Source organism: Athalia rosae, chromosome 7 (genome assembly GCF_917208135.1).
Source record: "Athalia rosae chromosome 7, iyAthRosa1.1, whole genome shotgun sequence".
NCBI classification, from domain to species: domain Eukaryota; kingdom Metazoa; phylum Arthropoda; class Insecta; order Hymenoptera; family Athaliidae; genus Athalia; species Athalia rosae.
In genome coordinates, this window is record NC_064032.1 from 2,612,200 (window position 1) to 2,624,548 (window position 12,349).

The 12,349-nt window shown below is 46.1% G+C and overlaps 1 protein-coding gene across 2 annotated transcripts in view; it reads left to right on the forward strand.

The window, feature by feature from the left end:
• The window catches only part of LOC105689208 (opioid-binding protein/cell adhesion molecule homolog), a 99,118-nt gene that overhangs the window by 75,556 nt on the left and 11,213 nt on the right, over positions 1-12,349 (forward strand). For both annotated transcript variants that reach the window (XM_048657995.1, XM_012406060.3), the window contains exons 3-6: positions 195-402; positions 7,107-7,265; positions 10,145-10,273; positions 10,397-10,534. In XM_048657995.1, coding sequence (XP_048513952.1) covers positions 195-402; positions 7,107-7,265; positions 10,145-10,273; positions 10,397-10,534 — 634 coding nt within the window. The remainder of the gene's footprint in view (positions 1-194; positions 403-7,106; positions 7,266-10,144; positions 10,274-10,396; positions 10,535-12,349) is intronic.

Sequence of the window (12,349 nt, forward strand, 5' to 3'; positions counted from 1 at the left end):
AACAAGTAAAAAAAAAATCACATTAGACAATTCTCAGATATTTTCTATGTTTTTTGACCAAAAAAAAAATATTTTAATTAATTAATTTGAATAATTAAATAATTAATTTTTTTCATCGGGGGTTTCATGTTATTCTCACGTGTTTCGATCTCAGGTATCCCCGTAAAATACTATTTATCGAATTCTGTTAACAGGTGGCCTGGTTGAGGGTTGACACGCAGACGATATTGACAATAACTAATCACGTGATAACGAAAAATCACCGTATCGAAGTCACCCACAGCGATCACCTGACCTGGTTCCTCCACATCCGAGAGGTGCGGGAAACCGACAGAGGCTGGTACATGTGTCAGATAAACACGGACCCCATGAAGAGCCAAAGAGGGTATCTCGATGTCGTCGGTAAGAGTCGCTTGCTCTCGTTGTCAATTAAATGTACACATTTACATTTTCCCTCTTCCCAACATCACCACCCCCCGTAACGACCCCCATGGTTACTACTCGCTTTCACCTTCTACGGCCATCTCTCTCTTTTTTTTCCCCCTTCTCTTTAAAATTTGTTGAAAAAAAATTAATCGAGTGCGTCGAACTCTTCGAAACCCACGTCGTATTTTTCCCTCCAATCGGAAACCTGTTTCGGCTCTTTCCAGTCCTTTTCGAGACTGTCTGCGGAAATAGCTGGCAGCTCAAGGGATGTTTTATCTCATTTTCCACGGCGTATCCTCGGCGCCTCGTGCCCCAAAACGTCGTAACGTACCTACCCGCAGCTATACATCCGTATAATCACAGGTACATGCGCCGAGATATAACTAGAAAGTGATTTGGTAAGCGAAATGAAGTTGGGTATAGGGTAAGTCGTCAGATTCCGCGGAGTGTGTGGATATCCTGTAGGGGGGGGTTGGTATTTCGGCGGGGGTGGCGTCAAAGGGGGAAATAAGGTCGGGGTGGCGGTGGAAGAAGAGGAAGGAGGAAGAGGAGGAGGAGGAGGAGGATGAGGATTTCGAGTTCCGCTCTGGATGGGGAAACCTGGGATTAAATTGCTACAGATAGGATACAAACAACCCACTGCATCCGAGGAATACAAACTTCCTTCGGGTTGCCAGACCCTCCTCCCCCCTCTGCGCTACCGTTGCCCTTATACATCACACGGTACATGCATCTACACGTACGTATACGTACCTATAAATATATACACACACCTTTACGTGGCCTTTGATACGCCAGTCGCGCGTACAGTCGTCGTCGAACTTTTGCCTCCTACGATTGGAAAAATCATCGACGAACGTACGAATTTTTCTGTAACGGCTGCAGGTGGTTCGTACGTACGCGATTTTACTCTAGCCTCCTTATCCTCTTTTTACCTCCCTACTATCCCCTTCCCCCTTCTCCCGATCTTTATATCCCATTTATATCCTCGTGGTCTTTTTTCCTACTTTCCTTCCTCTCTTCTTCTTTTTTTGTTTGAGAAACACAGTCATCGGAATTCTCCAAGTACCTAAATATCGTGCACTCGTTTTTTCGATTTTCAATCTCTCTTTCACCGGTAAATCTCGTCGTTATCGCTTGGAATAATGTGAAAAATTAAATCAGAACGAGACGAAGAAGAGAAAAAAGAGAAAAAAAAATTTACAGGAGCGATAAATAATTCCGTGTATCGGAAAAATCGGACCGACGATCGGTTAGCGCTTGTACCCAGCGTTACGGGAACGGTGCGGTTCGAGGAATGGAGAAAAAAAAAAAAAAAATAAAGGGTAGCGATAAAAAAATGCAAAATGAACGGGAGAAAAAAAATTAGAAAAATATTACGATGAGCGAAGAGCATTGCAGTTAATTAAAATTATTCGCGTAACCAAACCGCGCGCGCGCGCGCGCTACGGAACGTTCGCCGTATTTATAACGTCCGCGGATAGCGAACGTTGGGTGCTATATACGTATACGTGCGGCTTGCTGCCTACTACCAACGACTGTTTCAAAAGTTCGCTTCTCTCTCTCGCCGCCGCACAGGTTCTGGTAATTATTTAAAGTGGGGCGGAAAACTTGCCACCCCCCGCCCCCCGTTTCAACTCAATCTATAAAATTTTCGCTCTATGCGTCTTTCCAGTTCTTTTATCGATTCCTTTCACCTTTTTTTTTCAACTTTTGTCCGTATTCGAACAAACCAGACTCGAGTCGGGTTGTCTTACGTGGAATTTTTGTCGCGCGAATAATTTTTCGGAAAATACGCCAACGCGAAACCTCCGATTTCGTAGAGAAGAAAGATCGCGAGGGTCACAGGCTCGGGTAGCCGATTTGACTCGAAATACCCCATACGTATGCGCAAAGTATACGACACGCACCCCTCTCGAAATTTATACGTCAACGAAATACTTTGACATTCGAATCACGGAAATGATTCCGATACAAAACACACAAGGGGGTGTCCCCTGAGCACCCAGCATGCACCGAAGGACTGTGTAGGGGGGGGGTCTAGCAATTTCTTGTGTCATTTCAACCCCTATTTTCATTCTTCCTCTACATAATTTCGAGAGGGAGAGAATCGAGGGTGGCGAGGGGCGAGGGGGGGAGATGTATATAAAGTGGGGGGGAGGGGAGGGGGTTAAATCGTGCGAGGAGGCAAAGCGCACCGGTATAGTAGGTGGGGGGGGTGTCGTAAAATTTTGTGGTATCGCGCGTCGTACCTTTAAAGAAGATCTCTTCTTCCTTTCCACGTTGTGAGCGCTGTGAGGTGCGACGCGGCGGGGTGGTTTTTGCGCGACCTCCGTTAACAAACTTCTTCGTATATAGCTGGCTGGCTGGCTGGCAACTTACAAAGTGCCTTCTATGGCAGTTCGCAAGTTTTACTAGGTACTCGTAACGGGTATAGGTATACAAGGTTCACGGTGGCAAAAGTACCGGGGGTTCGGCGTAGGTTATATCGCCGGCTGAATGCCCTCGAAACTAGATCATAACGCTAACAGACCTCTCTTTGAGGAGCTTTTCCGGACTGGCTTAAAGCTCGACGTACGTATGTACGTAACGCGCCCGTTTCGTCGCAATCGGATCAACGGGGAACAATCGAAAGCCTTCTCTCGTATTTCGAATATCGAAAAAAAAACCTCCAGTTTTCCAGATTTCCGAAAAAATGTCCATTCGAATCTTTTCTATTCCACGTGCGATACCAGAAGTGATTCGCGTCGGTTCAAATTTCTTCGTCATTTTTTTTTTTTCTTTTCAAGGAGAAGAAACGTGAACATGGAAAATGAGAGGGGGGTAGAAAAGGTCGTTGACGATCTTATTAGGGTTGAAAAATGTGTGGCGATAATTTAATTCAAGTAAATTGCCTGTATCGTTGCATCCGTGTGTATGAGCGAAGGTAAAAAAAAAAAAAAACAAATTCCGAACACACACGGGGGTGGTGCATGTCGAATGGGAAGAAATAACTTTTATGTACCTCGGTCAGTCGTATCGTGTGTACGTACGGAAGTTTTTCAACGATCTCGACGCACGCCGGTCTGTTTTGCGAGGCATAAAAAGTTAAGGGAGAGAAAGAGAAAATAAAAAGGAGGAGGAGATAAAAGAGAAGGTAGAATGAGAAGAATAGAAAGAAAAAAAAATATAACTAGAGAAGGAAATACGTCGTGTGTGTATATCTGTATGTGTGTCAATGGGGAAGTAGGGTCGTGGGGGGTGGGGTGGGGTGGAGGACAGAGGACGAGATTTTCGCGTTGTTGAACCCTTTGTGTCCATTCGGCAGCTGCCAGCGAACCGAACTCGTTTCTGGCCATTAAGCTCTCATTACGAAGTTACGGGTACTTGACGTTACTGCACGTACACCGCCCTACCACCGAACACTCGTCGAGAAGAAGCGTCTCAGGGATTCCGCAATTTCGCATCCCCTTCCTCAGAAAAACGATCGTAACTTGCGGTGAGAAAAAAAAATATTTCGCTACACCCCGTCTTCGAGAATATGTAATTTAAAAAGAAGAACGGAATATTGGTGTTTTTTTTTTTCTCTTTCCTACGATTCCCTGTTCATCGAATCAGCGAATTCGGCGTTTCTGCGTACGACGGTACACTGCGATAGTTTGACGCTGACCGCGAAAATTTACTGCGACAAACCGATTCGCGTGTCCCGTCAATTTAATCACTGCCCAACAGCAGCGGGCCGCCGCGCTTGTTTTACCGCGCTTGTTATACGGCACATACCTATGTATGTATCTGTATATATATTATGTATATACGTATGTACGAGAAGGCAGTGTGTACGTGTTTACGCAAATGAATGTAATGCCGGTGAAATCACAATACAGCTGTTTTACCGGCTCATCAGCGAAACGTTTATTCACCCGCAACAAAACGGCCGCTGCACCCATTCGTCCGCATTAATCACTACCAGCTTTTAAACGTACGCTCACCTTTTTTTTTTTTTTTTTATCTTTCATTTCCTTTTTTCTTTTTCGTTTTTTTTTGTGTTCCTTCATTATCTCCTTTTGTTTTTCGCACCGCGTACGCGCGCCGCTGTAACGAAATAGCTCCCACCCCCGCCCTGACTCCCCTACTTTTTTTTTTCCGTTCTTTGGTTTTTTTTTTTTTTTCTCTTTTTTCATCACCACCCCTTTAACGTGTAAACAGAGAAGTGAACGGCGAACAAACCGACGCTCTCTTTAATCCCTATTTATCCTTTATTTTCGGACAACTCGATCGATTTGCGGAGGAGGAAAATCACTTTTTTTTTTTTCTGTCCAGATTTCGTTTCAGATTCGATGAAAAACTTGAGGAGATGAAACAGTTTTTTTTTTTTTTCTTTCAAATAACGTTGACGTTGAGATGACGAAGTTGAAAGGCAATGAAAATCAACGTCCAAAAGTCGGTGTTCTCGGTCGAAAATTTGGATCGATTCGATCGAACGAATTCGGTGAAAAGAAAAAATCTACGTTTGGTGGGGGTGGGGGTGGGGTAGGGGAGAGGAGGGTCGGATGTGTACGCGTGTATACGAAGTAAAATCGAAGGTACGACCGGGGTGGGTTGGGGTCCCGCACGCGACTCTTCTTTCATAGTTTTGAAGGATGCGGCGGTAGCCACTCCTGCATCTGGTATGGTTCGAAGGCGATTCGTAGAGAGTCCCTAAGATTGATGCTCGGACGTTAAGGGCCGGCCCGGGCGAATTCAACCCACCCGGGGGGGAAAAGGGATGGGTTTGACCCGCCAATTCAGCATCACCCATCCGAGCACTCAACCGCAAATCGAGTTCCGGCCGTGGGGCAGAATAAAATCATCCCCGCTACACCCCTCCGAACCCCACCCCCACCCTCCCTTCTCCATTCCCCTCCTCCGAATTTGCGCGACCCCCCAACTTCTCTTCCGTTCGCTTCTCTTCGCTTTCCCATACGCACGGAAGCTTCTCTCGCAGTGAGACGTCACTCCGCACGCTCTCTCTCTCTCTCTCTCTCTCTGTACGGCGAGGGTCCCGTTTAACCGAAGAACCAGATATACTATAAGGTCGCAAGCGAAACCGTCAAATTCCCTACCAGAGAGCACTCTCATTCGTCAACGGATGAATTTCCTTTTTTTGATAGTTCATTTTTTTTCTTTTTTTTTTGTTTGGTCGCTTCGAGTCTCTCGATGTACTTTTTTTTTTCCCCCCGACCGATAAGAAAGTGAAAAACTAATCGGAACGGTTCATGGGAGGGTGGCCGCGCTAACGAAGGGGGATGAAAATCATCGAGGGGTCGATAGTTCGTAACTAATGCGAAGGTCGGCCGAACGATCCCGAGCGACAGGGACGTATGGAATGTATTGTTAGTCGCTGGGGGTCGAAGGGGGGTGGTAGGGGGTTGGTGGCGGTGGCCCCAAGAATGGAACAAACCCCCATCGGGTCGCTACTTCCGGCGGATACGGCGCAGCAGATATCGGCCGTTCTCTTTCACCGAAGTTTATCGAGTGGACGCCGACGGACGTGGCTCCTCTAATCGGACGATGCGTACCGCGCGGCGTCAGTTGCCGTTGCACATTTTCGCCCCCGGATAGCATTAATCTCCGAGGGGGCGCGTGTGTGTATGGAACGCGAAACGCGCTACGGTTTTCGACATTGTTCGATCATCGGACGGCGAACGGCGAGGGGGACGCCGCCGCCGCCTTCCCGTTGATTAAATCAAATTGTGTATCGCCACCGACGACGAGTCCGTCGAATTACTCGATACGAATCGAACGCGCGTCGCACGGGGTGTGGGGGTGTGTTACCGCGCGTGCGTTCGCAACAATTGTTACCGTTTGTTGTACGATTGCTAACAAACCGGATTCAAAACGGGGGAATTCAATTTCTCCGCACGCGACTCTCCTGTAAACGAATGATTTTTAATTCGGCACCCGCCGCCGACGCCGCCCCACAACGTTCGCCTCGACGCATCGCCAGAAACGCGTGCCGATGACGGGAATTCATAAAATATGTCCGCTGCAAGGGTCTCCACCCTCCCTCCGACCGATAAGCCAAAAGGGGGAGTCTCGACGAAATTTTCTCGTACTTCTGTTTTTTGATTCCGCTTCGCAAGTTACGAGGGTTGATTCTCGCTTCCTTTTTATTTTCTTTTCTTTCTTTTTTTTTTTTTCATTTTTCAAAGATGAAATGGTCGAGCTTTTTTTTTGGTTTTTTCGCTTCACTTCCTTCCGGGTGAACCGTGTTCCTGATATATGAAATATCCCGTTCCCACCTCTGTTTACGGTGAAATGCAGGTACGGAGCGTGGAATCGCGGCTACGGTTCTTTTAAAACGTCGGAATTGAAGCAGCTGGCCCGAGGTTTGTATTCCGCGAAGCGTAAAAGAGACAACGGTTACCGTACCCGTTTACCCTACGGTAGACTGAAACTGCAACTTCTACTTTTGTTTGAACTGACGTAAATTTCAACCGAGTGAAAGCTCGACGTAATTGCGTTCGCTACGGTTGCGGTGAAAAGTAACGGCCGCATCATCTTTTGACAAACCGCACGTCGCACGCGTCCGTCGGTCTTTTCCGTTTTTGCGATATCGCCCCTTGGTTTTTTTTTTTTCTTTTCCCGTTCCCGAAAAATTCGTTCGTTCGATTCTCTTTCGCTTGTAATTGAAAAAAAAATCTTCATCCGATTCTCCCCAGTGCCCCCCGACATTCTGGATTATCCGACGAGCACCGATATGGTCGTAAAAGAAGGAAGCAACGTCACTCTGAGATGCGCCACGACCGGATCACCTCCACCTACGATCACCTGGAGACGGGAAGACGGACGACCCATTCCCTTGGGACACGGACAGGAAGGTGAGATAATTTTTGAGTAAATTAAAATGAAAGGAAGAAAAACAAAAACGAAAAGCTCGATGGACGCGAGCTCCAGAGGTGGCTAGGGTAGGGAAAACAAAATAAAGGAGAGAAGAAAGAAAAAGGGAGAACAGGAGGTGATATATTTGCGGAAGGCGAACCTTCGTTCCGCGGGACTTCTCGTTGTATTTGCATTGAAATTGGCAAACAGGGGGAAAACCAGAGTCCAGTTATCTCTTGTCCTTCCCTTTATTTTCGCACACCTACTTTACCAATTTCCACATTTATTCCGGCGACGTTTCCGCGCACGCTACCGTCTCCCCGGAAGTACGCCATCTCCTTATCCTTTTCTCTCGATTCCATTTCTCTCTCTCTCTCTGTCTTTTTTGACAGACGGCGTAAAAAATCAGACGCGACCTCCGGACGGGTTATCGCTTTCGAAATTCGACTCCGCGAATTTGTTTTCGCTGCTCCTACGGTGCAGCTAATCCCGTGGGTTCCGAGGGGAACGAGCTAACAGCTAAGAACCACATCCGGTCGGAGTGAAAATTCGGTTTACTCACCGTGAGTTTCCGCCCATTTACATCCCGTTCCTGACTGGAATTAAAATCGCTAGATATTTACACTACCCGTTTACCGGGCCGAATTTTCCCCCTTCCATCCCCGTCCGCCACACCGTCGGTTTCCCTCCTCTTTCTCGCTCTTCCTCTTTCGATTCGTCCCTCCGTCACCCTTTTATCGCCTCGCTTTTTTTTTTTTTTTTCTTTCTGCGGCTTCAGTTCGAGACGAGCGAGAGTCTTCTCAATTAGCCGAAAATACCGCGCGGACGGATCTAATTGGAAGGATGTGTATAATTGCGTGCTAGTACAACGTGTGCGCGGATCGAGCTTTGATCTTTCACCCAGACGTGGGGGTATTTATCTTTTCACTTCCGCCGACGTTCGGATGCTGCGAATGGCGAGCGAGTGCAGCCAAAAAAAAAAAAAAAAAAAAAAGACGGGTAAAAGAACGTTGAATTAAAAAAAAAACCCTAAAAAATAGTTTTCCACCCACCCCTTTCCGTACGCCGTGTATTTTTCACCGTGTACACGTGTGTGTGCGTCGCTTACGAGAAAAAAAAGATGTATCTTCGAAGTCATAATAAAATCAGAATTGCAAACAAGGTCCCTCTCGGCTCTCTTCCCTTATTCGCTCAGGTCACATCGATTTTATTTAATCCTTGGCGCGTATCCTCGCACCGTGCACCGCAGCCACTGCAGGTACACACACACAGGTGGGTGGGTGGGTGTACCCGTAACATACCCATAAATCGTCCCTATGATATAAATAATTCATTAACCCCCCCCCCCCCCCACCCCCTGTCCCCCCCTTTTTTTTTTTCTCTCTCTTCCCACTTTTTATTTTCACCGTTTTCGATAAGACGAACGTTGTTACACGTGCGGTCGGTTCGCGACGCGCCTATGCAGCGCTACGGGGCTCGCGGCTTATCCTCCGCTCTCTTTTTGTTCCATTTTTTCCAGTCTTTTTTTTCCTCGCCGTTATTTTATTTTTTTTTCCCCACCCCTCTTTCCGCCGTAAAATGTGGCCGTCCAGGTCGTACGTTATCAATTAACCATGTAACTTAATTCCTCATACCTTCGCAACCCCTCGCGCCTTACCACCCTCGGCGTGAGATTATTTTAGTTTTTTTTTTTTTTTTTTCTCTCCGTTTTCCCCCGCTCCGCTTTTCTTTTTTCACGTTTACTTTGTTTTTTTTCTTTTCTACCTTCTCACTTATTTTGTTTTTTTTTTTCACCCACACCTCCACCTGCCGGCCCGCGCGGTACGGCAGCACCTTATCGGACTCGCCAACGTCACGGTCACATTGCCGGAACACGTCGTACTTGTGCCGTGATAAAGTAAAAATTATCACAACCCGCCGGCAACGCGGCGGCTCAATGAAAGAGTTGAAATTCCGGCGCGTTGAAAATTACGGTAATCTCAGGCTGAAATAATTTTTTAATCAATTTATACGGCGATGCGGATACGACGATCGATCGATTCCTTCGATCGGATGAATCGATGCGATTTTTGGAAGTGAGAGAAAAATTTCAAACACCAAAAGGAAAAATGTTGAGAACAGGAAGGAAGAGAAAATCAAAGTCTGGTTAAATATTCTTCATTTTTTCTCGTCAGGTAGCATGGAATTTACGGCGATTCGGTCCAAGTCGACGAGAGCGTTGAATTGAAAGGGCTGTAAAAAAAAAAAGAAAGAAAAATCTGTTTTTCACGGAACCGTGGCGATTTGTTTGATTATTGATTACCGATTATTACCTTTAACTAATAAAACCTACAGTACGAGTCGTCGGGAGAGTGGCGGGCAGAGGGAGGGAGGGGGAGGGAGTTTAACTTGTAGGTTTTGATTTGGCTCGGCTCGATTGATTGCCTCATTGGCTGGGCTGCTCCGCCGCGTTGCCGCCGATGTCGCCGTGTTGTTAACTAACTTTTTACAAGTTCTTCTTCTTGTTTTTTTCTCTCTCTCTTTTCTCAAACGGTTTTTTTTTGCTTTTTTTGCTTTTTTGCTTTCTCCACTTCTCTTCCGTTCCAACGACTTTATTCAGCGTTTCGACTGCCTCGTTATACACCGGTATAGGCGAACGCAAATTGCATAGGTAATTGCGACCCGTTCATCCGCACCTGCGGAAACCGGATCGGCGCTATCAACTGATTATAAATTTACACGAGAAATTATCAGATCGTTAACCGCCTTATACCGTCGTTCGATTATTCGAACGATCGTTTGGGATATCGAATCAGGGAAGATAGCGAAGTCGATTTTGATTTCGCTCAGGTTTTCTTCATTCGTTGAAATTTCATTCGTCCGAATTTCACGTTTTCAGTGATGAGCGTCGACGGACCGGTTTTCAACATCACCAAGGTCGATCGACTCCACATGGGATCTTATCTCTGCATAGCTTCGAACGGCGTACCACCCTCGGTTAGCAAAAGAATCACGCTCATCGTTCACTGTGAGTATTTTCGCATTTTTCATTCGTCTTACAATTTTTTTTTTTTTCATCATCTGCAAATTTCTCAGCCCCGATTCTCTCGCGATTTTTAATTAAATTGTTGCGATGCGCTCCGTTTTTCAGTTCCACCGGTTATTTGGGTCCAGAATCAGCTCGTCGGTGCTCGTCAAGGACACCAAATGACGCTCGGTTGTCATTCCGAAGCATTTCCGAAATCGATCAATTACTGGACCCGTGACACAGGTGAAATCGTACCTCAAGGTAAGCCGAAAGTCTTCTCCATTTTTCACCCGAATATCGTTCAGAGCCGATTTTTTCTCCCCCCCGGTGAATTTTGAGAAAGAGAAAAAAAAAAAACATTGAAAATGAAAAATTAAAAATAAAGAAGGGTACGAAAAAGGAAAAAAAAAAGAAACGAAACAGGAATTTAACCAGGAGTGTTGTAATTCAAATTTACGTAAGTATGACGCATGAGGTGAGAGAAATAGAAGAAGAGAGGAGGGAGTCGCGTTTTCCAGAATAAATAAAATAAAAATGAAGAAGAAGAAAAAGCAGAGAGAGAAAAAGAGAAACGTAGAAAATTGAAGTAATTGGTTTCACCGGGATTCGTTTATTAGAGAAAACTCGCGTACACGGTCGCGATGCATATTTTCACAGCGATGTGCAGCGTGAGAGCCGCCGATGGGGGTGCGGTGATTTTTTCTCAGGGTTTCTTTCTCTTCTTCGCTCTTTTTTTTTTTATTTCTCTCTCTCCGATTCCTTCACCACCCCCACCCCCCCCCCCCGCTCCTTTTTTTTCTCTCGTTCTCCTTCTTACACTTTTATTCCGATGGGTTATGCGGCCGAAATTAGCTTCTGAATAATGCATGCGATACCAGATTTGGTACGGCGATAGAGATACGGCATGATTTTATCTGGCATTTATGAGGAAGGGCGCGCGTTCCGCTGCAGAGAAAAAGCATATAATACAATATATGTAGTACGTATGTACCTATGTGTACATGGGACTGTATGTACAACGGCACCCCCCCGTACCAAGTCGGATACTCGGGATGCAAAAGGCGGGTAAGGTAAGTGCGAGAGCGAAAGAGAGAGGGATAGAGAAAGGAGAAGGATGGAGAGAAAAAAATGAAGGGAAAAAAGGGACGGTACGGGAGTCTCCCGGTGCTCATCCTGCGGGAGGGGTGGCTATTATATCGGTATTTCAAATTTGCATCTGTATCAGAACCAATAACGTCCCCTGCATGCACGCGCTCCCATGTACAACGCTATACATATGTATTCTAGCCGTATACGTACATATATACGGATATATTTTGCGTAGGTAAATCGAATTTAGTGTATGAATTTACGGGCTATGCGCTCCTCCTTCCGTCTCTCCCCCTTTTCTCCTCTTTCCGCACACTTTTACTTACTTTTCAGACCCCTCCGGCAACCTCCCCGTTTTCCTCACCCCGTGAATCCGTCAGAAAATGCCCACTGTACCCTATATTCATGCGTGTATTTTTTTCCATTCCCCTAGTTTCTTTTTTCCATACTCGATTCACCGATAATTCGTACCCAACTTCCAATTTAAAGTAATTAAAAAAGGAAGGCGCGAATTTTCTGAAGAGGGTTGAAAATTTTGACCACGTGTAGCGAATTTCGGCAAAAATTAAGTGGGGTGGGGGTGGAGGTGGAGGACGAGGGTGCGATGAGATTGGAATGACGGACGGGGGGAGGGGGGGTGAGGATCGTTGACTCGTGCTTTAGTTTTTTTTTTTTTTCTGTTCTCTATTTTGCTTTCTCGCTTTTGCAAAGGGAAAAGTCGTCCTAACCGAGAGTTAGGAATGTTCGGTGTCGTTCCGGGCCAATATCACGTTTAGCCGGCCGCTGCGAACTGAATGTTAAAACGTCTTCGGCGTGGCGCGGCGCTCGGTAAGAATGATGAAGAAAAAAAAAAAAAAAATGAAACAGGAGGAGGAGAAGAAGAAGTCAGGGTACCGCGAGGTAACGCCGGGCCATCTTCTTCTACTTTCCTCCTGATTGAACTATTGTGACGAGCGACGAGATTTTAACGGCTTGTAAAATTCGCGA